The following is a 24879-nucleotide window of genomic DNA, read 5'->3' as shown; positions in this document are numbered from 1 at the left end:
ATTGTTTTGGACCTAAGAGCAGAAGAAGATTTCTCTATTTTGTGAGAGAAGAACAGTATCTCTGTGGAATTCTGAAGGGTCCTGGGTCTAGTCTACACTAGAAAAGGTTTGCTGGTATAATTATATGAGCAAACCATTTTAAAGTAAATGCAGCTTCAACTAGCAAAATAGTTTATACTGTTTCCCCGAATGAAGTAAGTGTTACTCGCAAAGGTTCTTTTGCCATTATGATTGAATCCACATTATTCCTTTTGCTGGTATAAAAATATCTTTTAAAAAATCACACCCATAACCAACCTTTTTTCTGGCCTTCAGTGTTTGGACTGTGTAATGTAATCTGTCACTGTGTAATGTAATCACGATAGTCTTGTAAAAAAACTCTGTGTATGAGAGAGAATATACATATAAAATATTTTTTACATACTTTTTCTGTCTGTCATTCCAGGTGACGCTGCAAGTGTGATTCAGTTTGGTAAATCGTCCAAACGATCACCAGAGTCTACTCAAATTGGGCAGTATGGGAACGGCTTGAAATCGTAGGTATAACAGAAGCCAGCCTTCTGAGATCTTGAAGTTTGGCTTATAGAGGGCCAGCAAATGTTGAGCTTCATGTTCTTCTATAAAAAGGAAACACTTAAAGTCCCATTTAAAAAGCTACCATAAGGGAGTTATGGGTGGCTTTATTTGTTAGCTTTGGATACACTCTCTGTATGTCTGTGTCTTTCCTTGTAACTCTTTCCTCAGGCAATGAAGTTGGTCCTAGGGCTATGACATCACAATAACTTACACTACATGGCAATATCATAATGATACTGAGACTAGAGGTTTGAATGACCATTTGCTAATAGGAGGCTATGCTGGTGACCTCTAAAGGTGAATCCTGTAGATACAACGTGGCTACCAGTGCTGGATTCCTAAAGATTTTTCTGGGATGATTGTGAAGCTTTATTGGGAATGAAGTTCTGATTTTCTCAGAATTTGCTCTTTTGGTTTGGGGCACATACTACTGGAAGAAGTCTGTGCCAAAAAAAAAAAAAAATTCTGCAAAAAACCTAGAAATTCAGTGCCAGAAAATTAAAAATTCTGCATATTTTATTTGTCAAAATAACACAATAATGCCAGTTTCAGTTATTTTGGTAATTTATTTCAAAATATCTGTCAACAAGTATGTCTAACAATACAGACCCAAAAAAAAAAAAAGATTCAGGTAAAATTTTTTTGACAAATAATATTAATACAGAACTTTGACAGGTCTCAGAGGAGCAGCCGTGTTAGTCTGTACCCGCAAAAAGAACAGGAGGACTTGTGGCACCTTAGAGACTAACCAATTTATTTGAGCATAAGCTTTCGTGAGCTACAGCTCACTTTATCGGATGCATGCAGTGGAAAATACAGTGGGGAGATTTATATACACAGAACATGAAACAATGGGCCTTACCATACACACTGTAACGAGAGTGATCACTTTGAGTAATTCATTTAAATTACAATATAGAACTGTATTTCCTGCACTTGTCAGAAGCAGTGCAAAGACTTGGGGGTGTCAGGGGTAACTGAGGAGCTGAGGGAGAGGGAAGGAGCCTGGGAGTGAACCTGGAGGGTATTGGGTGTGGTTGTGAGAAGGTTTTTTTGGTGGGGTGGGAGGGATTGTAAGGGAGTTGGGAAGCCTCCCCCATGCAGGCCCTGGCTGACCACAAGCCTTTCCCATTCAGTCAGACGCATCTGCCCCTGTCCCTGAATCCCTCCATCCCCATGGGTCTCTGCAGCCTCCTCCCCCATCCCCAAGTGTTCTGCAACCAACCTCCCCGTGGCTCAACACTGTCACCCCACAAGCTCCTGAGCCCATGCCCAGTCTGTCTCCGCTCCCGCCCCCACTAGCCTTTCTGAATCCCAGTCTGTGACACACGCACCCCCAACAGTCTTGTGTGCCACACTCTGTCCTAACCTGACTCTGCAGGCAGGGTGCTGTGATGAACTTCTTCTCCTGGGGGAATTCTGCAGCACTGGGCACTCACAGAAATTTTTTTTCCCCACAGAAAATACATTTTGCCCCAGAAGTGCTGCAGTTCTGCCTTTTGCACACCAGAGGCTGTTGTGGCACCAGAACAGCTGGCTGTGTCCATGTGGCTGGCTATTCTGGGCTATAGCAGCCTCTGGTGGGCAAAAGGTGGAAATGCAATACTTCTTGGGCAGAATGTATTTTATGCGGGGGGGGAAAAAACCAAATTTATTCGGGACAGATGAATTCTGTGTATCCACAGATGTGCAGAATTCCCCCAGGAGTAACATACCAAAATGAAAGCTTATTTTGGGGACACCAAGACTTTAAAAGTGACTATTGGGTGTCTCAATTTTAGGTGTCAGCTGGATATCTAAAATCACTAGTCGCCTCTGAAAAGTGTGGCCTGGACCACTAATTTTTCCACTTTTTTCCTCTTTTAAAGTCTGGTGAATTTGCGCAAATGGACAGGGGGAAATGTCTGACCCAGAATTTAGATTAATGGGTTTCTGTATTCCAGTAGTTCCTAGAGGCCCCAACCAGGATCAGAATCCCATTGTGCTAGGCACTGTACAAACAAAAGCAATAGTAATAGACCGTCCCTGCCCTGAAGAGCTCACAGTCTAAATAAACGAGATGGACAAAGGGTGGGTAGTGCACAAAGAGAAGTGACTCAACCAGGGGTTATGCAGCAGGTCATTGGTAGAACTCAGTATAGAATCCAGGTATCTTGAGTCTGGTGCAGTGCAACATCTGCTGGAGCATGCTGCCTCTCAGTTGAACAGTTTTCTAATGCAAAGGCAAGTTACAGAAATTCTAGTTTTCTTCAAGTGATGGTCCCTATTAGTATTCCATATATAGGTACACAAGTGCACTGTATGTCTGAGTCCAGAGATTTTTAGTAAAAAGTGTCCATTGGTTCACACGTGCAGTTACTCTCCTTGTGTTCTGAACCAAGAGTACAATGGGCGGTATAGACCAACCCTGTTCCAATTTCTTTTTACTGTCACATGGCCTGAGTCAGAATCTCCTGGGTCTACAGCTGCTTCTGTCATTTTCTTTAATCTGTAATTATATATTGTAAATAGTTAGTAGTATTTTCACTATTTGTTCCCTGCCTTGGGAAAATTCTCTCCTGAAGGCAAGGACTGTGCCTTGTGTCCTGGGGTTTAAGAACTGTTTCTGTGTTTCCTGCCCCTGCTTCTTTTCAGTGAGTGACCTACACCAGCACTGCCTTTACTGTCTCAGTGAGGTTCACGTCTCTGCATCTGCCGCTCCTTCCCTCCTCAGACATGGGGTTGAGAGCTCACACTGAAAAAGCCATGAGACCCCAGTTGGATCTGGGCCAAGGAGCCCCCTCTGTACACTGGTCTCAATAAATTGGCAGTGCCCCTCCGAACATGAGCTCGGGAGCTGAGACTACAACTTCCAAGCCTAGAGAATGAAAGGCTTCTTATTAGAGTAAGGGGCACTGTCACAAGCATCGGTACAGATCCTCTGTAAAATATGCTCTGAAAAGATCCATCCCTGATTCTGTCCAAGTCAGGCGAGTCCGTGCACATGGATGATAAGGACTTAGGCCCAGGTAAACAGCCACTACAGGAGAATGTGGCCTGTAGGAGTATGGATCCATTGGTACCAATCTTGATGCTGATGTATAAGCCAAAGGACACATCCAGATCAGACTCTGTACTGATACCAACACAGCCCCAAAAGGATTCAATGTCCACTATAACCAGAGAAGGCTCGGGTGTGGCGGCCCAACCACCCATACACCTAGCACCTTGAGGTGGTCTGAGACCTGTGTTTCCCTGGAGTACATTTTTGCTCTCCCTGTCCTCAATCCCCTCTCCTCTTAGGTCCAACTTTATTTAGATATAGCATCACACCTGGAAGAAACCACCTCGAAGACACTGGGGTGATCTCTACCATCCACAAATCTGAGTATCCATCCGTTGGTACTGATGGTTCTGCTTGTCAGTTGGGAACCTACCTTCTGATCTGATGAGTCAAAGGCTCCAGATGAACCTCTACTCTTCATAGGGAGATGAGTCTGGTCAGAAGCTCCAGTAGATCAGGGTCCTGTCTCTGTCAAGATATGACTTCCCAGTGCCATGCGGTTGGCTCCTCATGCTGGCATTACTGGAGTCATAGAATCATAGAATATCAGGGTTGGAAGGAACTTCAGGAGGTCATCTAGTCCAACCCCCTGCTCAAAGCAGGAGCAATCCCCAGTTTTTGCCCCAGATCCCTAAATGGCCCCCTCAAGGATTGAATTCACAACCCTGGGTTTAGCAGGCCAATGCTCAAACCACTGAGCTATCCCTCCCTCCCTGGGACCCTTACTCTCTAGGCACCTCAGATCTGTGCATGAACCTTATCTACCCTCTCCTAGCTGACACCAACTGGCTTCATCAGAGTGTGAAGAGGAGGAAGTTGCACCAGATTCAGGAGTTTCAGTGGCCATTTCATCGTCCTTGCCAAATGAAGTAGTCACCCCATCTTCACCAGCTCTGCCTGATGATCACAGGCAACATCATGAACTCTTACAAAGAGTGGCATCTGAGCTCCAGATCCAGCTCAAGGAGGTTCCAAGAGCCTCAGAATAGACTACTGAATATTTTACAACCCTTGAATCCCAGTCGAGTGACCCTCCCAGTCAGTGAGGCCAGAGTAGTGTGGTGCACTCCTGCCTTGTGCATTCCCTCCCCAAAAAGGGTTGAGAAGTGCTACTTCATTCCACCAAGGAGTGAAGTTTTGAATGATGGTCCCTATTGGATTCCACTCAAGGTTATGTGTCTGGAACCTGAGAATTTAAAAGTAGTAGTGTCTGTTGGTCCGCACATGTGCCCTTGCTCCACCTCATGGTTTCATCCGAGGCAACAAAGGATTGGGCAGGCTGACTGCGCCTTCAGTTCTTTCTCACCACCACATGATCCGAGTCAAAGCTGCTGCTGTCCTCTCACCTTTCTCTGATGCACTTAAAAAAAAACAAAAAACCACCAACTGTTTTTAGAATTATACATAGTTTTGGTTGCTTTTTTTTCAGTAGTTTTAGTCTTTTTGTGTTAGTTTTCAGAATTAAGACACTTGGGGACTCCTTTTCTCTGGTTCCCCACCCCTCAGCATCCATGCCTGGATTATGCTGACGACATCGGGGTTCAAGATCTGCTCCTCCTGTCCACATTCGTTCTTGGTCAGTGATGAGCAACGTTGCCTGTACTGCTTGGGAGAAGCCCACATTTGATCTAGGTGCAGTATCTGCTTGTCCTTCCCAAACTGTACCTGGGAAGACTAGGCTCTCCACCTCAAGAAGCACCTCATAGAGGTTATCATGAGGCTGCAGTCAGATCCAGGCTGGAAGCGTCTGTCTCTTCGCGCCCCGCCCCATACATCAGCCTGAGAAGCCCAGGAGCGTGCCTCCTGCCATGGAGATTAAGTCTGGTTCTGCTGGTACTAGTATTATGGACCCTATGCTGGGGCCCAGTAGGGGGGCAAGGAAACATGGCAGTAAGTCTCCCTCCAGGCTCAAGAAGGATGATGCATCTTCCATGAGTTCTAGCCACAGAGAAACGGGTCACAAGCATGATAAGAAGTTGCACAAACTGCCAGATCCACCCGTTATGTCCCCAGGGAAGTGCAGAATACTATAGAGGACCTTCCTTTCAGGCAGGAGACCAATGATTCCTTTCACTCCCTCATGGATTCCAGAGCCACTTTATGGTCCCCAAGGCATCTACACCCAAAGTACAAGTTCTTCCCTCAGGCACCTGCATGTTGGTTCAGAGCTCCTCATTTCTTCCATCAATGGCCCTGTGAACCTCCTCACAAGCAGCAGAAGACTCATAGAGCTCGTCCTTCAGGTCTGTCATCACAGTCTTCAACATTACATGCTCAGCCTTTGCTGAAGAGATATTTCTGAGTGCACCTAGAGAGCCGCCAACCACCTTGTCTCCTGCCCTACACCTGACCCACACCCTTTAGGGGGGTGTCTAGTACTCTTTTTACCAGATTGGAGTATAACAATGGACAAGTGCGTCCTGGATGTCATTTGACATGGCTGTCCAATCTAGTTCACAACGCTTCCTCATCGCCTGCCCTGATCCTGCCTCAGGGACCACTCCCATGACAGTATCCTCACCCTAGAGGTGGACTCCCTACTGAAAAGGGGAGTGATAGAACCAGTTCCTCCGACCTATCGGCGCAGGATTTTACTCCATTTATTTCTTTGTACCCAAGCAGAAGGGTAGGTGGAGACCAGTCTTAGACCTCCATCTCAGTCGGGTCATATGCAAAACAAAGTGTTGCACGGTCACCTTAGCAGCCATCATCCCTTCGCTAGAAAAAGGAATGTGGTTTACAGCTCTTGATATGCAGGACGCCTATTTTTACATAGACATCCATCCAACCCACAAGAGGTTCTTAAAGTTCACAGTTGGCCTTTGGCACTTCCAATACAGGGTCCTACCATTTGGACTCACCATGGCTCCATGAGTCTTTACCAAAGTTTTCTCTGTACTATCAGCACACCTCTGGCATAAGGGGGTCCTTACATTCCTGTATCTTGACAACTGGCTTCTAGCAGAATGATCCACGAGGGAGGCTCGAACCTCAACCTCCATGTTGCTTATACTTCTCTCTCTTCCCTGGGGGTGAATGTAAACTTTGAAAAATCAATTTTGGACCCCAACAGTTCCTAGAATTCATTGGGGCATCTATTGATGTAGTTTTGGCACAAGCCTGCCTACTGAGGGACAGATTTCAGATGCTGCAGGAGCTGATTGCCAAGTGGTCATCAGTCTGTTTGTTCCAGTCAGGACTTGCCTTTCTTTCCATGGCCATGTGGTGGCTTTACATATATCACTGCCTTCGCCCATCTGTACCTTCACCTGTGGCTCCAGAAGGTCTGTTCTCCCACGTGACGTACCATGGACCTGCTGCTGACAGCTTCCCCCGGATGTACTATCCTCCTTCCAATGGTGGACAGACTCTCTCGTCAGGTCTGCACAGAGAAGTGCAAGAGAAGTTAGAAGCCATGAAGATCATCGTGGATGCATCACTTGCCAGATGGGATGCCCATATGAGCGAGCACATGACCCAGGGGACTTGGACCACTTGGGGATCCAGAGTGCATATCAACAGTCTGGAGCCCAGAGCGGTACAGAGGGTGTCATGTATTTCTCCCATCGGTTTGCTCCCATCATATTCTCATTATGTTGGACAATAATACTATTCATCGGAATGCATCTGATGAAGTGAGCTGTAGCTCATGAAAGCTTGCTCAAATAAATTCATTAGTCTCTAAGGTGCCACAAGTCTTCCTTTTCGTTTTGCGGATACAGACTAACACGGCTGCTACTCTGAAAATAACACTACAGTTTATTATACCAACAAATGGGCATGTGGTCACTGGCGCTTTGTGCAGAAGTGCTCTGGTTGTGCAATTGGTGCATTGCCAACAAGATCTTGTTGGCGGCCTATCTTCCAGGGACTCAGAACATGATTGTTGGCTCTCTCAGCAGGAAATTGGTGACTGACCATGAATGGCATGACACCGTAGGTCAGCGACATTTTCAACCAGACCAGATCTGACTAGGGATCTCTTTGCCTTCTGTGGCAATAGTAAATCATCACATACTGCTCCAGAGGGGATCTTGGCACGCATTCCCAAGGCGATGCCCTTGTCATCCACTGGTCAGACCAGATCAATTACGCCTTTCCCCCCGCTACCCCTGCTTTCGCGTTTCTTCTGCAAGATCAGGAGGGAGAAAGCCAGAGTTACTCTGATAACCCCATTCTAACCTTGCCAGTTCTGGTTTCCCCACCTTCTCTGCATGTGAGCATCTCCCCCACAAGACCATTACCAATTCAGACTCCTCCTGTTCAGACTAGCTATGGCACCTAGAGTCTTGCAAAAGTCTTTTTCAGTGGTGGCGACCTGGATGAGAAGAAACAGCTTTATTGTCTTTCCAGATTTCAGCAACTGGCTACTGATGGGCAGATCCAGCATGGAGATCCAGTCAGCAACCCCATTTCTAGTCTGTTATCTCTCCTGGGAATCTGTATCAGCGAAGAAAAGTCAACTTTGATTCCCACAAGGACCACAGATTTCATAGAAACTGTTCTGGACTTGACTACAGCAAGAGTCTACCTCTCCTGATGGAGAGATTCCGCACCAAGAGTAATATGATAAAATAGGTCTGTATCAAACCTCAGACTCCAGTCAGTGTCTGCCCTTCCCTTCTAGGCCATGTGGCCTCATGCACTCACGTAACGCCATTTTCGAGGCTCCACCTCCACTGTCTACAAACCTGACTTCAGTCTGTCTACTTACCAGACGACAGGGCTGGGGCTTTGAGCAGGAGATTGGACTAGATGACCTCCTGAGGTCCCTTCCAACCCTGATATTCTGTGATTCTATGACAGTGCCAGAATAACAGTCCCGGCCAAGATGATGGCTTCTCCTGCCTGGCGGGCAAACCCAGAAAAAGTTTGTGAGGGTTCTTTTTCTCACACCCTTACCCGAGGTGACTGTTGTCATGGATGCTTCCCTCTTATGTTGGGGAGCCCACATTGACAATCACATTGCACAAGGCACCTGGACCCCTTGAGAAGCCAGCATGCATATCACCAACCTACTGGAATAAAGTCCACCTCGCAGCAGTGAGCGCCTTTCATCCTGTGTTTGAAGATCATACGATCTTCACTCCTCCAACGACAATTAGATTTCTGAATGGACTAATTAGAATTTTCCCACCAGTGGTTAAACCAACATTACAATGGGATCTTAATCTAATACTTTCAGTATTTACCACATCTCCTTTTGAACAAATAGCCACTTGTTCCATGTCCCACCTGTTGATGAAAGTTGCCTCCCTAGTTGCCATTGCATCAGCCAGAATGGTGAGCGAGCTGGGAGCACTCATGGAAGATCCATTATATACCATTTTTCATAAAAAGGTCTTTCTTCACCTCCACCAAAATTCATTCCTAGAGTAATTCCTGAATTCCACATAGATCAAACCATCCACTTATTGGTACTTTTTTTTTCCAAAGCGTCATACTTCTAATGAGGAGAGAAGGCTTCACTCTCTCTAGATGTCCAGCGGGGCACTGGCATTCTATCTGCAGAGAACAAAAGCAGTTAGGAAAACATGTAGACTATTTATTTATTGCCTCAGTAAAGTGATCAAGGGTCAAGCATTATCATCTACCCAGAGACACTCTCTGAATGGAGCTCAAGCTGCATCATCCTTCTCTACCAACTAGCAGATATCCTTCCTCTAACCCTGGGAGGGAATGAGAATCCACTCCATTAGAGTACAAGCAACCTCTTGAGACATACTTCTATTAGATATGTGTAGGGTGGCTACCTGGAGCTCTGTCCGTACTGTCACAAAACATTAAGCGTTAGGCCAAACCTCTGCTGCAGATAAAGCTGTGGGAATGGCAGTACTGCAGATATCCATACCATCTGCATCCTTGTACCCACCTCCTGTTTGACTCCTGTTTGCTAATCTCCAGTGTATCTCGAAGAAGAAATGGAGGTTGGTTACTTGTAACTGGAGGTTCTTCAAGATGTGTGGTCCTTGTCTGTATTCCACTACCTGTCATCCATCCCCTCTGTTGCGTATCATGATTGGATTCATGGTAAGAGGAGGAACTGGAGCATCATCATTCCACACTTCCCTTCTACCCTTGGTTCAGGGCATGAGGAGAGCAATTCTGCATGTGCGGACCAAGGGACACGGCTTACTAAAAATCTCCAGACTCGGGTATGCACGTACACAATGCACCTATGTGTGGAATCACAAAGGGACCACACATCTCAAAGAACCTTCAGTTACACATAAGTCACTTCCATTTTCCTTTATAGGGGGAGTGCTTGAGGGGAAGCGAATGGTGAAAGAGTGGGGGAGAAGGAAACTGGCAGAGAGAGGTAGAAATGGGAAAGGAGAGAGAAGCATATGGACAGAGAGGTTAAGGTTGGGCAGGGCTGTTCGGGAGGCCACTGGATCCCGTGCCCTGGAGCTAGTGCTGGCCACTGTGGGCAAGGAGCTCTGAAGGTTGTAGTGATTCCATAGTTTGCACCCTGTGAGCTCTTCTGGCTGCCACTGCTGCTGCCCACGTGGCTGGAGAAAGTGATGCCCACTTGGCCTTGTGCTGTATATGCATCCAACTGAGTCTGGAGCAGGTTTTCTGTGGAGCTAGAAGATCCTACCTTTGGCTATAGCTGGTGCTGGATGTTTTGGGGAACAAGCCCACAGGCCTCCATCTAATCCTATGAAAATATGTCCTTTTCTGGATTGTCATTTTTGTGGGGTGAGTCAGGTTATTTTGGGCCTGAATGATTTTTGGATTTTTGTTCGTATAGCATGACAAGATGTTTGTCTTAAACCATTTTGAGATATTCAGATATTATCTCATGTTTGTTGCATTTCAAAATTAATATAGTTGAGGGGAAGGGACCCTGGTAGCCCGGGACTTGTAGTAGGAAGCGTTGAGTTTTTCAGACTGACTTTCCACACGCTCTAAAATCTGCCTCTAGGGGTTCCATGCGGATTGGGAAGGATTTTATCCTCTTCACTAAGAAAGACACCACCATGACCTGCCTTTTCCTGTCGCGCACATTTCACGAGGAAGAAGGCATCGATGAGGTTTGCATGCCCTTTGTCACTCTAAAATAGAATGCTGGGAATTTGCTAAGATGAACCTTCTGTTGTTCTCTGTACCTCATCTGAGCTTCTAAGAGGAAAAGAACCTGTTTTGAGGTTGATTTTTCTTGTGGTTTCCATTGTACTTGGGGTAAAATATCTTGGTCTGAGAAGATGAACTGTATAAAAAGGTAACTCTGAGGGGATGGGAAACCAGGGTTTTTGGGTGTTGGACACTGAGTTAATACTCCGCTGTTATTGGAGTGGGTAGGAAGGGGATCAATGCTGTAGGTAGAGGCCATCAGAAGAAATAACTTAACCCAAGCATGGGAGCCAGTGAAGTGTGTCTTTCTCAAGAGAAAGGGTTGGAGCTTCATCTTAATCCCCATCCAATCCTTTCCACAGGTGATTGTCCCGCTGCCCACCTGGAACACACGTACCCAGGAGCCCATGACCGACAACATGGAGAAATTTTCTATTGAGACTGAGCTCATTTACAAGTATTCCCCCTTCAAGTCGGAACAAGAGGTGATGGAGCAGTTTAAGAAAATCCCTGGGGAGAAGGGTAAGTGTAAACTGGTGCTGGGCATAGGGCAATTGGAGATGAAAAAGGAGAAGAAATTTGGATGGCATTACATGGAGCTAACCTCAAGTTTGTCTCCTACTCAGGGACCTTGGTGATTATCTTTAATCTCAAACTGATGGATAATGGGGAGCCAGAGCTGGATGTGACCTCCGACCCCCGAGATATCCAGATGGCAGAAACACCCCCTGAAGGAACGTAAGTGCAACAGATGCTGGGGTTGTCTGTATGAATGGTTTGTGGTGGTTGTAGGTTGATGTATCCTGTTTATGCAGGTGAGTTGATGAGAATTCTGCATTTTGGAGTGCATCAGGTTGGGATTTCAGACTTTCATTGGCTCTCCTGCTCAGTGTTCCCTCTAATTTTGCCCAGGAATATGCAGAATGAAATTCATGGGGTGGGGGTGGAGTGGAGGGATTCGGCGTGTGGGAGGGGGCTCAAGGCTGGAGCAGAGGGTTGGGGTATGGGGGTGGGTGAGGGCTCCAGCTGGGAGTGTGGGCTCTGGGGTGGGGCCGGGGTTGAGGGGTTTGGGGTGCAGGCTGTCCTGGGGCTATGGTGGGGAGACAGGACTCCCTCCAGCTCTCTCTCCCCACAGCAGCACCTGGGCTGTGGGGGGAGAGGTGCCTCAGCCACAGCTGGGCTGGGTTGGGGCCGGGGGAGGAGCGTCTCTCCCCTAGCTGCGGCAGGTTGGGGGAGGGGCGCCTTTCCCCGGGCTGGGGAAGGGACGCCTCTGCCCCAGCCGCAGCAGGTCCGGGGCTGGTGGAAAGGCATCTCTCTCTGCCACAGCCCTGAGCGCCTGCCTGTGTGGTGCTTAATAGGCTGCTATGCAGCCACGCAGCTTAGATGCACTTAACAGCTCATGTAAGTTATTCTTGTGCTTTGGATGCCCAAAGAGGACAACAGCACATTAGCAAATGTGGCACTGATACTTGGTTAATTCAGATGTGGGGAGGTAGGGACCTGGGGTACAGAGTGAGTTTTATAATCATTTGAAAGAAGGGATTACTGGGACGGAAGGCAAATCTCTAGCCCGCCCCTCCTCTTCTCCCTCCCACCCCCTGGACTGTTTGAGTGTGACTGAGTTGGGTGGCTACACCTATATTGTGACCAGACATGGAGTTCAGGTGAGGCTAGCTGCCTAACCAAGATGAGGGGGCGGTAGGACTGGATTTGAATGTTGGGTTCTCTGTTCAAAGGACTGCGGGTGGGGCCTTTTTGGGATGGGAACCGTCTGTTCAGTGTAAGGGAGCCTGGATCACTGGTCAGACACGCACAGTTAGAGCTCTTTGCTCAGTAAAGGGGAGACTGATATGGATGGGCAAAGGCTTTCTCAGTGAAGGGGAACCTGGGACAGTGCTCAGCGTGGCTCATCATGGTGGAATGCAGACACGAGCCAGGTAGGCTGTTTTGTCCATCCTTCAAGCTGGTTTATAGCAAGAAAATAAACAAATTGGTCCTAAACCAACCAAATAGATCCTATCCAAACCCTGAGCAGCACCCCAACACTCTCCCCATACCAAGTCATAAACTTGGTGTGGGCACAGTGTTGGGGTGCTGCTCAGGGCTGGATAGGATGGGCTGTCTTCTCTGGTAAGTGGAGTAGAGGGCACTGCTTGGGTTTGACTAGACTATCTCGTTTCTGTAAGCTCCCTCCTCTTGCAGGAAGCCAGAGCGTCGTTCCTTCCGTGCCTATGCTGCTGTCCTTTATATTGATCCCAGAATGAGGATCTTCATCCATGGACACAAAGTGCAAACCAAGCGACTTTCCTGCTGCCTCTACAAGCCCAGGTAGGATCCATGACTTAGGGGACCATGTTCAGCCGCAAAGCCCCTGTGGTCCCATTATATCCCTGGTAGCTTGCTGGGTGTGTTTGCCATTTATAAGACCCTGTAGAAGCCATAAAAATCAAGAGACGGTGACTAATTTGAAGTCCTAGAGCAAGATTTTCAATAGCGATCAGTGTTTGCCTACTTCTGTTCCCATTAAAGTCAAGGAAAAGGCCAAGGCTTCCGAAAATCCTACCTGGAACCGATGGGGTTCAGTTCCCTTTCAGGGAATACAAAGGAGTGAAGGTCTTGTTCTTGGCCATGTCACAACTTTGTTTCAGACAGCAATAACCAGTTTGCTATGGCTGGGAAATTCCCACCTGGGGTATTATTAAAATTATATCACGTGGAAATGAAAGTAGGCCGAGTGTCTAGAAACACTAAGTGTGTGGTGGTGGTGTTTTTAGATACAGCAGTTTTAACTTTGTCTGGGCAAAGTTGGTTTTTCCTCATTTTAAACTCACTCAGACATCAACTTCCAAATCCATGGAATCAGACTATGGTGGGGGGGGGGGGAAGGTGATATCATGGTAGGGGTCTACTATAGACCACCAAATCAGGCGGAGGACATGGATGAGGCATTTCTAAAACAAATAACAAATATCCAAAACTCAAGACATGGTAGTAGTGGGGAACTTTATTTATCCTGACATCTGTTGAAAAGGTAACACGTCAAAACACAAAATATCCAATAAGTTCTTGGAGTGTATTGGAGACAACTTTTTGCTTAAGAACATAAGAATGGCTATATTGTCTTCCGACCTTGGCTGGTGCTACATGCATCAGAAGGAACTAACAGAACAGGGCAATTTATCGAGTGATCCATCCCCTGTTGTCCAGTCCCGGCTTCTAGCAGTCGGGGGTTTAGGGGCACCCAGAGTCTAATTTAATACCAGGCACTCAGATTCATCCTTCTTAGTATTTATACTACTTGCATTTGTATACAAACATTTATAAAATTTGTCAATATTCAGATGTTTGCCTTCATGTGATATAATTGAATAGCACTCTTTTTTTCATTTGACCATTTCTCTTCAGTTCCTGTGTGTATTTTATCCATTTCTATTTTCTCTTCCTCACTAGGACATAGAGTATCCTCTTTAATGAATCCTCCACTAAGGGATGTGTCTGTCTGAACCATGTGCTCCTCCACACTTTTTGGCTTTCCCCCAGCTCTTAGTTTAGAAACTCTTCTATGACCTTTTTGATTCTACATGCCAGCGTTATGGTTTCGGTAGAGCCCATTCTTCCTGTATAGGTGCCTCCTTTCCCAAAATGTTCCCCAGTTCCCAATAAACCTAAATCTCTCCTCTGAGCATCATCATCTCATCCATGCATTGAGAGCCTGCAGTTCTGCCTGTCTGTCTGGCCCTATCCAGCTGGAACTGGAAGAATTTTGGAAAATGCTATCCTGGCAGTCCTGGACTTTAATCTCTTGTCTAGCAGCCTAAATTTGGCCTCCTAGATTTTCCATATGTCATTGGTACCTACCTATACCATGAGCCTCCTCAGCACTGCACGTACATCTGTCCAGATGGCTTGAGAGGTTTGCAGCCTTTTCACCTGGCAGGGAGTTTACCATGGAGTACTCCTGGTTATCACAAACCCAACTATCTTTATTTCTAATAATCTAATCCCCCAATCCAAGTCAAAAACATGGAGACCTGGGAGAAGGTTTGGAATCTGGGGCCGCATGGGCCATTATAGCAGGGTTAAGGGAGAGACGAGAGAACATGGGGGGGGGGGGGGAATCAAATCAGTATCTTAGATGTCTGTATATTAATGCGAGAAGTATGGGGGATAACCAGGTGGAACTTGAAATATTAGTTAATAAACACAACTGTGACATAGTTGGCATCACAGAGACTTGGTGGAATAATACACATGACTGGAATATTGGTATAGAAGGGTACAGTTTGCTCAGGAAGGACAGGCAGGGGAAAAAGGGAGATGTTCCCTTATATATTAAAAATGTATACACTTGGACTGGGGTTGAGATGGAAATAGGAGACAGACTTATTGAAAGTCTCTGGGTAAAGATCAAGAGTAAAAAACAAGGGTGAGGTCATGGTAGGGGTCTACTACAGACCCCCTAGCCAGGAAGAAGAGGTGGAGGAGGCTTTTTTTTAAACAAGTAACAAAATCATCCGAAGCCCAGGACTTGGTGGTGATGGGAAACTTCAGCTACCCAGAAACCTGTTGAGAAAATAACACCGCAGGGCACAGATTATCCAACAAGTTCTTGGAATGTATTGGAGACAACTTTGTATTTCAGAAGGTGGAGAAAGCTACCAGGGGAGAGACTGTTGTAGATTTCATTTTGACAAATAGGGAGGAACAGGTTGAGAATTTGAAAGTGGAAGGCAGCTCAGATGAAAGTGATCACGAAATGGTAGAGTTCATGATTCTAAGGAATGGTAGGAGGGAAACCAGCACAATAAAGATAATGGATTTCAAGGAGGCAGACTTTAGCAAACTCAGGGAGTTGGTAGGTAAGATCTCATGGGAAGCAAGTCTAAGGGAGAAAATGATTTAAGACAGTTGCCAGTTTTTCAAAGAGACATTATTAAGGGCACAAGAGCAAACTATCCCACTGCGTAGGGAAAATAGGAAGTATGGCGACAGAGCATCCTGGCTTAACTAGGAGATCATCAATCATCAAACTCCCCCCCCCCCCCCCCCCCCCCCCCCAAAAAAAAAAAAAAAAGTCCTATGAAAAGTGGAAACTAGGTCAAATTACAAAAGATGAATATAGACAAATAACACAAGTATGTAGGGATAAAATTAGGAAGGCCAAAGCGCAAAATGAAATTAAAATAGCTAGAGACATAAAGGGTAACAAGAAAACATTCTATGAATACATTAGAAGAAAGAGAAAGACCAAGGACAGGGGAGGTGCATTACTTAATGGGGGTGGGGAGGAGAACAATAACTGAAAATGGAAGAAATGATTAATTACTTTTTTGTTTCAGTTTTCACCAAAAAGGTTAGTAGCGATTAGACATTGAACATAGTGAATGCCAGTGAAAATGAGGTAGGATCAGAGGCTGAAATAGGAAAAGAGCAAGTTAAAAATTTACTTAAAGTTAAATGTCTTCAGGTCACCAGGGCCTGATGAAATGCATCCTAGAATACTCAAGGAGCTGACTGAGATGATATCTGAGCCATTGACTCTCTTTGAAAAGTCATGGGAGACAGGAGAGATTCCAGAAAACTGGAAAATGGCACTATATTTGCCCATCTATAAAAAGGGAAATAGGGAAAATCCAGGGAATTAACCAGTTATCTTAACTTCTGTACCCAGAATGATGATGGAGCAAATCATTAAGCAATCAATTTGCAAACACCTAGAAGATAGTAAGGTGATAAGTAACAGTCAGCATGGATTTGTCAAGAACAATTCGTGTCAAACCAACCTAATGGCTTTCTTTGACAGAGTAATGAGCCTTGTGGAGATGCGGGAAGTGGTAGATGTGGTCTATCTGACTTTAGTAAGGCTTTTGATACCGTCCCGCATGACTGTCTCATAAAAATACTAGGGAAATACAGTCTAGATGGAGCTACTATAAGGTCGGTGCATGACTGGTGGGGAAACTGTTCCCAGAGAGTAGTTACCTGTGGTTCACAGTCAAGCTGGAAGGGCTTATCAAGTGCAGTCCCGCAGGGATCAGTTCTGGGTCCGGTTCTGTTCAATATCTTCATCAGTGATTTAGATAATGGCATAGAGAGTACACTTGTAAAATTTGCAGATGATACCAAGCTGGGAGGAATTGCAGGTGCTTTGGAGGTTAGAATTAAAATTTGGACAAACTGGAGAAATGGACAAATGCAAAGCACTCCAGTTAGGGAGGAACAATCAGTTTCACACACAAAATGGGAAATGACTGCCTAGGAAGGAGTACTACAGAAAAGGATCTGGGGGTCATAATGGTTCACAAGCTAAATATGAGTCAACAGTGTAACACTGTGTTGCAAAAAAAAAAAAAAAAAAAAAAGCAAGCATCATTCTGGAAAGTATTAGCAGGAGTGTTGTAAGCAAGACACAAGAAGTAATTCTTCTGCTCTACTCTGCACTGATTAGGACTCAACTGGGGCATTGTGTCCAGTTGTGGGTGCCAAATTTCAGGAAAAATGTGGACAAATTGGAGAAAGTCCAGAGAAGAGCAACAAAAATGATTAAAGGTCTAGAAAACATGACCAATGCAGGAAGATTGAAAAAAATTGGGTTTGTTTAGTCTGGAGAAGAGAAGACTGAGAGGGGACATAACAATTTTCAAGTACATAAAAGGTTGGTACAAGGAGGAGGGACAAAAGTTGTTCTCCTTAACCTCAGGATAGGACAAGAAGCAATGGGCTTAAATTGCAGGAAGGCAGTTTAGGTTGGACATTAGGAAAAACATCCTAACTGTCAGAGTAGTTAAACACTGGAATAAATTGCTGAGGGAGGTTGTGGAATCTCCATCATTGGAGATTTTTAAGAGCAGGTTAGACACACACCTTTCAGGGGTGGTTTAGATAATATTTAGTCTTGCCTTGAGTGTAGGGGACTGGACTGGATGACCTCTTGAGGTAACTTCTAGTCCTATGATTCTCTGATTACTATTACTTCTCTCTTCCTAATAAGAGGTGGTCCCTCCCCGGAGAGAAATCCTCAGCGCAAGAGGATACCATGACATCATCTGGAAGGATGGTTCCAATTATGGGATCAATTCCCTCTGCTGCTGCATGATATTCCTCCTTCCCTGAGACTTTCATCCTCCTGAACAGCACAGAAGCTATCAGACTGTGGGTGGGATTGTTCTGCTGTGTTCCAGAACATCTTGTCTGTGTATCTTTCTGTCACCCTTAGTTCCTCCAGTTCAGCCACTCTGGTCTCAAGATCCTGTACTTGGTCTCTGATGGCCATGAGCCTCTTTCACCAAATGCAGGGGGGGGAAAACCCTTTGGAAGATGGAGGAAGTAGCCATTTTAGACTTGATTCTGACTAAGAGGAATTGGTTGTAAATATGGATGTTGAAGTCCTTTTGAGTGAAAGTGATCATGAAATTATAGGTTTCATAATTCTAAGGAAAGGGGAAGGAGTGAGAGAAGCAGAATAAGGACTTCAAAAAAGCAGACTCTAGCAAACTCAGATTTTCTTTCCATGGACCTTACCTATTAGTTCTAAGGGATAAAGGAGTTCTGTAGAGCTGGTAGTTCTTCGCGTAGATGCATGTATTCCACTCAGGTGTGTGCATGCCCAGCATGCTGGAGCTGGAGGCTTTTGTGTAGCAGTAACTGTAGAGGGGTGATGCTCATGACTGTGTCCCCTCCCCTGGCTATATGAGGTGGCACTGCCCTGACCCCTATGTTTTCTCACCACCTGTAGCTGGAATCGGAGCTTTGTATGGTTGTAGTCACACAACCTTGCAGTTAGTCTTAGCTTAGTTTATTGTATCTTTAGTAGTTTGTCGATAGTGTTCCCCATTGATGCCCTCACCGTGGTCCCTCATGTGGAGGGACGATCCCCAACAACAACCCCCACACACTGTGCCTGCTTTGGCTTGGTGAGACCCATCTTAAAAAGCATTGGTCGTTCTGTAGGTTGTTCAAGAATTGGACTCAGGTGGCGTGGGACCTTCATCTCAAGCAGCACCTGATTGAACAGGCCATTTAGCCTGATCCAGTACTGAGGCCCTACTTGAGTCGAAGATCACCCTTGGGTTCAGAGAGTGCTGCTGCCTCTGGGTCCGGGGCAGGCGACTCTCTCAAGATGTTGAGGAGCTGTTCTCCATTGTTGGCGCCGAGGAATAGATGTCATAAGACTAGTGGGGACCACTCCAGGTTGCGGGCGGACTCCTCTGCCTCCCCAGAAAAAGCACAGACCAGCACGGGACCAGTTCCAGCATGCGGGATGGTGCAGGTTCCTCTGACTCTTCCCAAGAACCAAGTGGCAAGGGCAGAAATTCCATATTGTTGACTCTGGTTCTGGCCTCCGGGCGTCTGTTGAGTCCGGTATCGACGTCGGCAATGCTGGTACTGACTATGCACTGTGTCAATGTATCAGGCTGTGGCGGACATGCTCTGCCTTTCCCTTCCATCCTCTCCGCTGGTCCAGGGCTTTCCAAGGCTTTTGCCATTGGCAGCCCCTCCAATATAGCGTGCCACTGAACCTTTGTTCCTCTCAGCACCGTACCTAGATGCTTCTCTTCCTGTGATGGGCATGAAGCTAGTACTGGAATCAGTGCAGGGGACCTCGGCATGGGGACTATCTTTGGACCTGCTGCAGTCAACACCAAAGATACTCCCATGGCAGCTCACACCACTCTCAACATCGATGCACTCGGGCACTCCAGTACCGCTGTTTGCGCTGGGACTGACGCTGCCTTTGGCACCAGCATGGTTGATGCCAATAGTACTGCCATTATTGGGGGCACCAATTCCCACCTCATTCTGGACAATGGATGAATCAGAATGCCTGTTGACGCCCTTAGGCATCGCTCCTCCCATGCCGCCAAGATCCTGGGTCTCTGATTCCAAGTTGGAGTTGTCATCCTCCCACTCTGCATTACCCGATGAACTCTGGGGACTGCTAATGGACCAGTATGACTCCTAGAGTTGGCACGTGCCCCGTGGCTGAGACAGAGGTCCATGTCTTGGTTCCTACTGGCCACCGTATCAGTGGCCTCCTTGGACTTGGTGGGATGCTCCTTGCTCTCAGAGATCCTGCTCTTGGTCCTGTTCAAAGCTGAAGTCATGTGGATTAGCTGTAAACCCAGGTATCAATGGTCTTCCCCTCTGCTGAGCTGCCGGAGTCCTCCCTGGTACGTCTTCCTGGGCACGAGAGACTGTTTTGGCTCAGCCAAGACTCTCGTCCTTGTCACCAGATGATGCCATATTTCCTTATTCATCCTCCCCTTCTATTCCGGAAGACTTCAAGGTATATCAGGACCTTTTACGCTATATAGCTGCACGGCTGGGCATCCAGAAGGAGTTTCTCCAAGAGAACACACCAAACCGGTGGACATTTTACAGCCTGCCATCCCTGGGAGAGTGGCCCTCCCAGTCAGCGATGTGCTCCTTGAGCTGGCGAAAGCCCTGTGGAGTACACCACCGGCCTGACTAAGTGCATGAAAAAGTGCTATTTTGTTCGCATGCAAGGATTTGGGGGGTTCTATTCCCATCGGGCCCTGAATTTCGTGGTGGTAAGAGGTTCCAGCAGAGTAGGTTCCAGTCTATGCCCAAGGACCGAGACGCCAAGCGATTAGATCTTCCTGCCCAGAAGAACCATACCTCATCCCTGCAGATGAGGATCATAAATCAACAAGCTTTGCTGTACAAGTATGATTTCCTCAATTTGTCAGCCATGTCTAAATTCAACAACCATTTGCTCAAGGCCTCACATGAGGAGTTTTGGGCATTCACTGTGGAAGACTGCTTGGTGGCCAGAACGTCCCTGCAGTCCACCCTCAACGTTGTGGACTCCTTGGCCAGGGTGATGGCCTCAGCGGAACCTATGAGGATGGCTTCCTGGTTGCAAAACCCTGGGATTGCTTTGGATATCCAGCAAACCATTGAGGACTTGCCCTTTGACAGCTGAGTCTTATTCCCAGACATGAGAGATGACACTTTACACTGCTTTAAGGGTTCCTGTGAGATCCTTGGGCATGTACGTGCTATCTGCGCAAAGACACCACTATGGGGTGCAGCAATAGTATTGCCTGCCGCATTCCTTTGCGTAATCTTTTCCCCCGAAACAGCGGGAATACCCTAGAAAAAGGGATAGATCCCAAGAGAGGATGCAATCAGGCTCAGGCTTTGGGCACTCAATACTCTCTCCCCCGGTGCTGTCTGAGTACCCATTTTGACTCTTTAGTCCAGAGCACTGGTCCAGTCATTACCCCACCCTCTCTGTTCCTCATCCCTTTGAGGACAGGCTGGCCCACTTTTTTACAATGCTTGGGACTTGATTACTTCTGATAGCTGGGTCCTAGACACTGTCATATCGGGCTACATAATCCCATTCCTCTCCACAGACCCTTTTCACACCCCTCCCCGTCCCTCTTCAGGGACCCCTCTCACAAAACACTCTCATCGAACAGGTCAGCTCTCTGATGTTGGAAGCGGTGGAGGAAGTTCCGCCCGAACACTCTGGCCGCAGCTTTTACTTCTGCTACTTCCTGATACTGAAATCCCAGGCCGGGGTGGAGACCTATTCTTGACCTTCGCAGCCTCAGCAAATCCATCAAGTATGTGAGTTCCACATGATCACTCTATTAGCTATCTTCCCCGTGCAGTTTCAGAATGACTGGTTTGCTGCTCTGGATCTACTCTCATGTGGCAATTCTTCTGAGCCACAGAAAGTTTTTGTTTTGTGGTAGGAGAATGCCACTTTCAGTATACAGTTCTCCTGTTCAGCTCCCACTCAAAAAATCGAGTTCATTGGAGCCCTGTTAGATTCCATGAGGTAGAGGGCGTTCTTGCCAACCGACTGCTTCCAGGCAATGCAACAGCTCTTCCTCAGTCTGCAATCTCAGTCCTCCACGACAGTCCCCATGTGTCTGAGCCTATTGGGTCACATGTCCACTAGTGGTCCAGTTTTCCAGGCTGTGCCTTCTCCCTCTTCAGATGTGGTTCAGGACAGTCTACCACCCTGCCCTGCATTCTCTGCACAGTTTGGTTCACCTGCGTCCACCAGTCCTAGATTCTTTGCCTTAGTGAGAGTCCCCACACAACGTGTGCCAAGGAGTCCCCTTTGCTTGACCATCTCCAACTGACACTTCCCTTCTGGGTTCGGGGGGGCGCATCTGGACTTGTTGAGGTTGCAGAGTCTCTTGGTGGAACAGGAAGCCTCACTCCATATCAACGTGTTGGAACTTTGGGCCATCCACAATGTATGTTGTGCCTTCAGGGACCGCATAAGACACTCAATGGTTCGCATGTTACCACTATGATGTACTATGTGAATAAACAAGGGGGGAGCACATTCCAGGTTACTCTGCCTGGAGGTGATCAATCAGTAGCAATTTTGCGTTGAAGACATCTCTCTGGTAGCAGTCCACTGGCCAGGGGTGCAAAATCATCTCACCGGCCATCTCAGCAGGGTCTTCTCCCTAAACCAAAAGTGACTTCTGAAGGAGTGTGTCCTCCAGGTCATCTTTGCAACATGGGGGTGTCCGCACCATCAACCTGTTTGCAAGAAAAGAAAACAAAGGGCTGGTCTACACTACACAGTTAGTCACTACACTACACTAATTATGGTCTACACTACACTAATTATGTCAGTGTCTACACTCTAGCCTTGTTTCCACTGATGTAAGTGTCCTACTACACCGACCTCATAACTCCACCTCCACCAGAGGCATAGGGCGTATGTTGGTGCAGTTAGGGCAACGCAGTGTAGACACTGCATTACTTACATTGGCTGCTGGCTGTCTTGTCAATTTGTGGTCAGTTCACTAAGTGTGTTTGGCAGCAATATCAACGTTTCATCCCCCTGTTCAAGAGAAGTCCATTTTTTCCAGTGCCATGGTTGACGGGATTTCGGAGAGGGTTTCTCCGCTTTCATTCTCCAGTCTGAAAACTGGTGCCCCTTTGGGACTTAAATATGGTTGTGGCTGTTTTCATGGGCCTGTCATTCGAGTCTCTTAAGTCCTGTCCGCTGCCTCTCCTGTCTCAGAAAACTGTGTCCCTGATAGCTATCACATCTGCAAGAAGGGTGTGTGAATTGCAAGCGCTCATGGCCAAGCCAGCCTACACTCAGTTCTCCAGGGACAAAGTGACACTTCAACTGCACCTAAAGTTTTTGTCTAAGGTGGCATCTCAGTTACACCTCCTGATTCAGATGAATTTGCGACTTAGGGAAAAACACGGGTCCTCTTCCCCTGAGGAACAGCGTCTCCATAACTGGGATGTCTGGCGATGTCTGACATTTTGTCTTTACAGGACTTAATTCGTTTCTTGCTTTACCTTGCCTGTTTGTCCCCTATACGGACTGCATGAAGGGGCAAGCAGTCTCTGCTCAGACCATCTCTAGATGGATAATATCTTGTATCAAGACTGCGTATGAAATAGCTTTGGCTATGCCTCCTCAGAGGATATGGGCTCACTCCATGAGGGTGCAAGCGACGTTCATAGCATTCCTCAATGACATTTCCGTACTGGACGTTTGGAGGCTGGCTGCATATATGTTTACGGACCATTATGTTACTACTGCATAGTCCAGAGCAGATGCAGGCCTCAGAAGTGCAGTTGTGTGATCCCTATTCCAGAAGACTCCAAGCCCTGCCTCCAGATTGGGGTACTGCTTGAGAGTCATCTAAGTGGAATACATGTCTGCATCTACTTGAAGAAGAAATGGTTATTTACTGTAACTGTGGTTCTTTGAGATGTGATGCAGGCATGTATTCCACAACCCACCCCCTCTGCATGAGACTTTCGGTGCAGAGGAACTGAGGGAGGTTGGGGGGGCACTGCCTGATATAGCCAAGTGAAGAGCCACAGCCATGAGGCGAGAGTGCCATCCCTTTGTGGGTATGGCTAGACAAAAGGTTCCAGCACGCTGGGCGCACACACACCAAATTGGAATACACATCAGGGACACTTAAGGAACCAGCTGAAGCAATCTCAAAGTTATCTTTGAGAACTCATGGAGGATGGGTGAGGTCTCAGATGGCTGGATACATGTAGGGTACATTGTAGACCCTGCCTTTAAAAAGGGGAATAAAAAGGACCTGGGGAATTATAGACCAGACACCCTAACTTTGATACCTGGAAAGATACTGGAACAAATTATAAGACAATTTTGTAAGCACCTAGATGAAAATAGGGTTATAAAGAAATAGCTGGTTCGGATTTGTCAAAGAACAAATCATACCAAACCAGTTTAACTTCCTTCTTAGATAGTTACTGGCCTAGTGGCTGGGGCAAATGCTGTTGACGTGATATATCTTGATATTAGTAAGGTGTGACAAAGTTCCTGCTCTACCTTGGTGGGTCTTGCGCTTCTTGGCGGATTTGCTCGTCTTGGTGCTTCATGGCAGCCCTCAGCTTGGCCGTTTTTCTGAATTCACAGTCCAGGTCGACGACTCCTGTGTCTGACCAGGAGTTGGGAGGAACTGGGGGGAACCCGGGCCCGCCCGCTACTCCGGGTTCCAGCCCAGGGCCCTGTGGAATGCAGCTGTCTAGAGTGCCTCCTGGAACAGCTGTGCGACAGCTACAATTCCCTGGGCTACTTCCCCATGGCCTCCTCCCAACACCTTCTTTATTCTCACCAAAGGACCTTCCTCCTGATGTCTGATAATGCTTGTACACCTCAGTCCTCCAACAGTCCGCGTTCCCACTCTCAGCTCCTAGTGCCTCTTGCTCCCTGCTCCTCACATGCATGCCACAAACTGAAGTGAGCTCCTTTTTAAAACCCAGGTACCCTGATTAGCCTGCCTTAATTGATTCTGGCAGCTTCTTGATTGGCTGCAGGTGTTCTAATCAGCCTGTCTTAATTGTCTCCAGAAGGTTCCTGATTGTTCTGGAACCTTCCCTGTTACCTTACCCAGGGAAAAGGGACCTACTTAGCCTGGGGCTAATATATCTGTCTTCTGTTACTCTCCTATAGCCATCTGGCCTGACCCTGTCACAAAGGCTTTTCATACACTTCTAAGTGCCATTCTGATAAGTAGGGAAATTAATGTCTAGATGAAATTACTATATGGTGAGTATAAAGCTGTTGAAAGGTTGTACTTCGTAGTTATCAACGGTTCACTGTCAAAATGGGGGGATCTATCTAGTGGGGTTTCACAGGAGTCTGTTCTGAGTTCAGTACTATTCAGTATTTCTGTTAA

At 46.8% G+C, this 24879-nt stretch overlaps 1 protein-coding gene across 7 annotated transcripts in view; it reads left to right on the top strand.

Annotated features, from left to right (window-relative positions):
- MORC2 (MORC family CW-type zinc finger 2) overlaps positions 1-24879 on the top strand; it is a 103649-nt gene that overhangs the window by 23853 nt on the left and 54917 nt on the right. For all 7 annotated transcript variants that reach the window (XM_037878417.2, XM_037878416.2, XM_037878420.2 and 4 more), the window contains 5 exons: positions 446-536; positions 10548-10656; positions 11059-11218; positions 11323-11434; positions 12899-13024. In XM_037878417.2, coding sequence (XP_037734345.1) covers positions 446-536; positions 10548-10656; positions 11059-11218; positions 11323-11434; positions 12899-13024 — 598 coding nt within the window. The remainder of the gene's footprint in view (positions 1-445; positions 537-10547; positions 10657-11058; positions 11219-11322; positions 11435-12898; positions 13025-24879) is intronic.

This window comes from Chelonia mydas, chromosome 15 (assembly GCF_015237465.2).
Source record: "Chelonia mydas isolate rCheMyd1 chromosome 15, rCheMyd1.pri.v2, whole genome shotgun sequence".
Taxonomy (NCBI): Eukaryota; Metazoa; Chordata; order Testudines; family Cheloniidae; genus Chelonia; species Chelonia mydas.
Note: the sequence above shows the minus strand (reverse complement) of the source record. Positions and strands in the feature narration are given on the sequence as shown.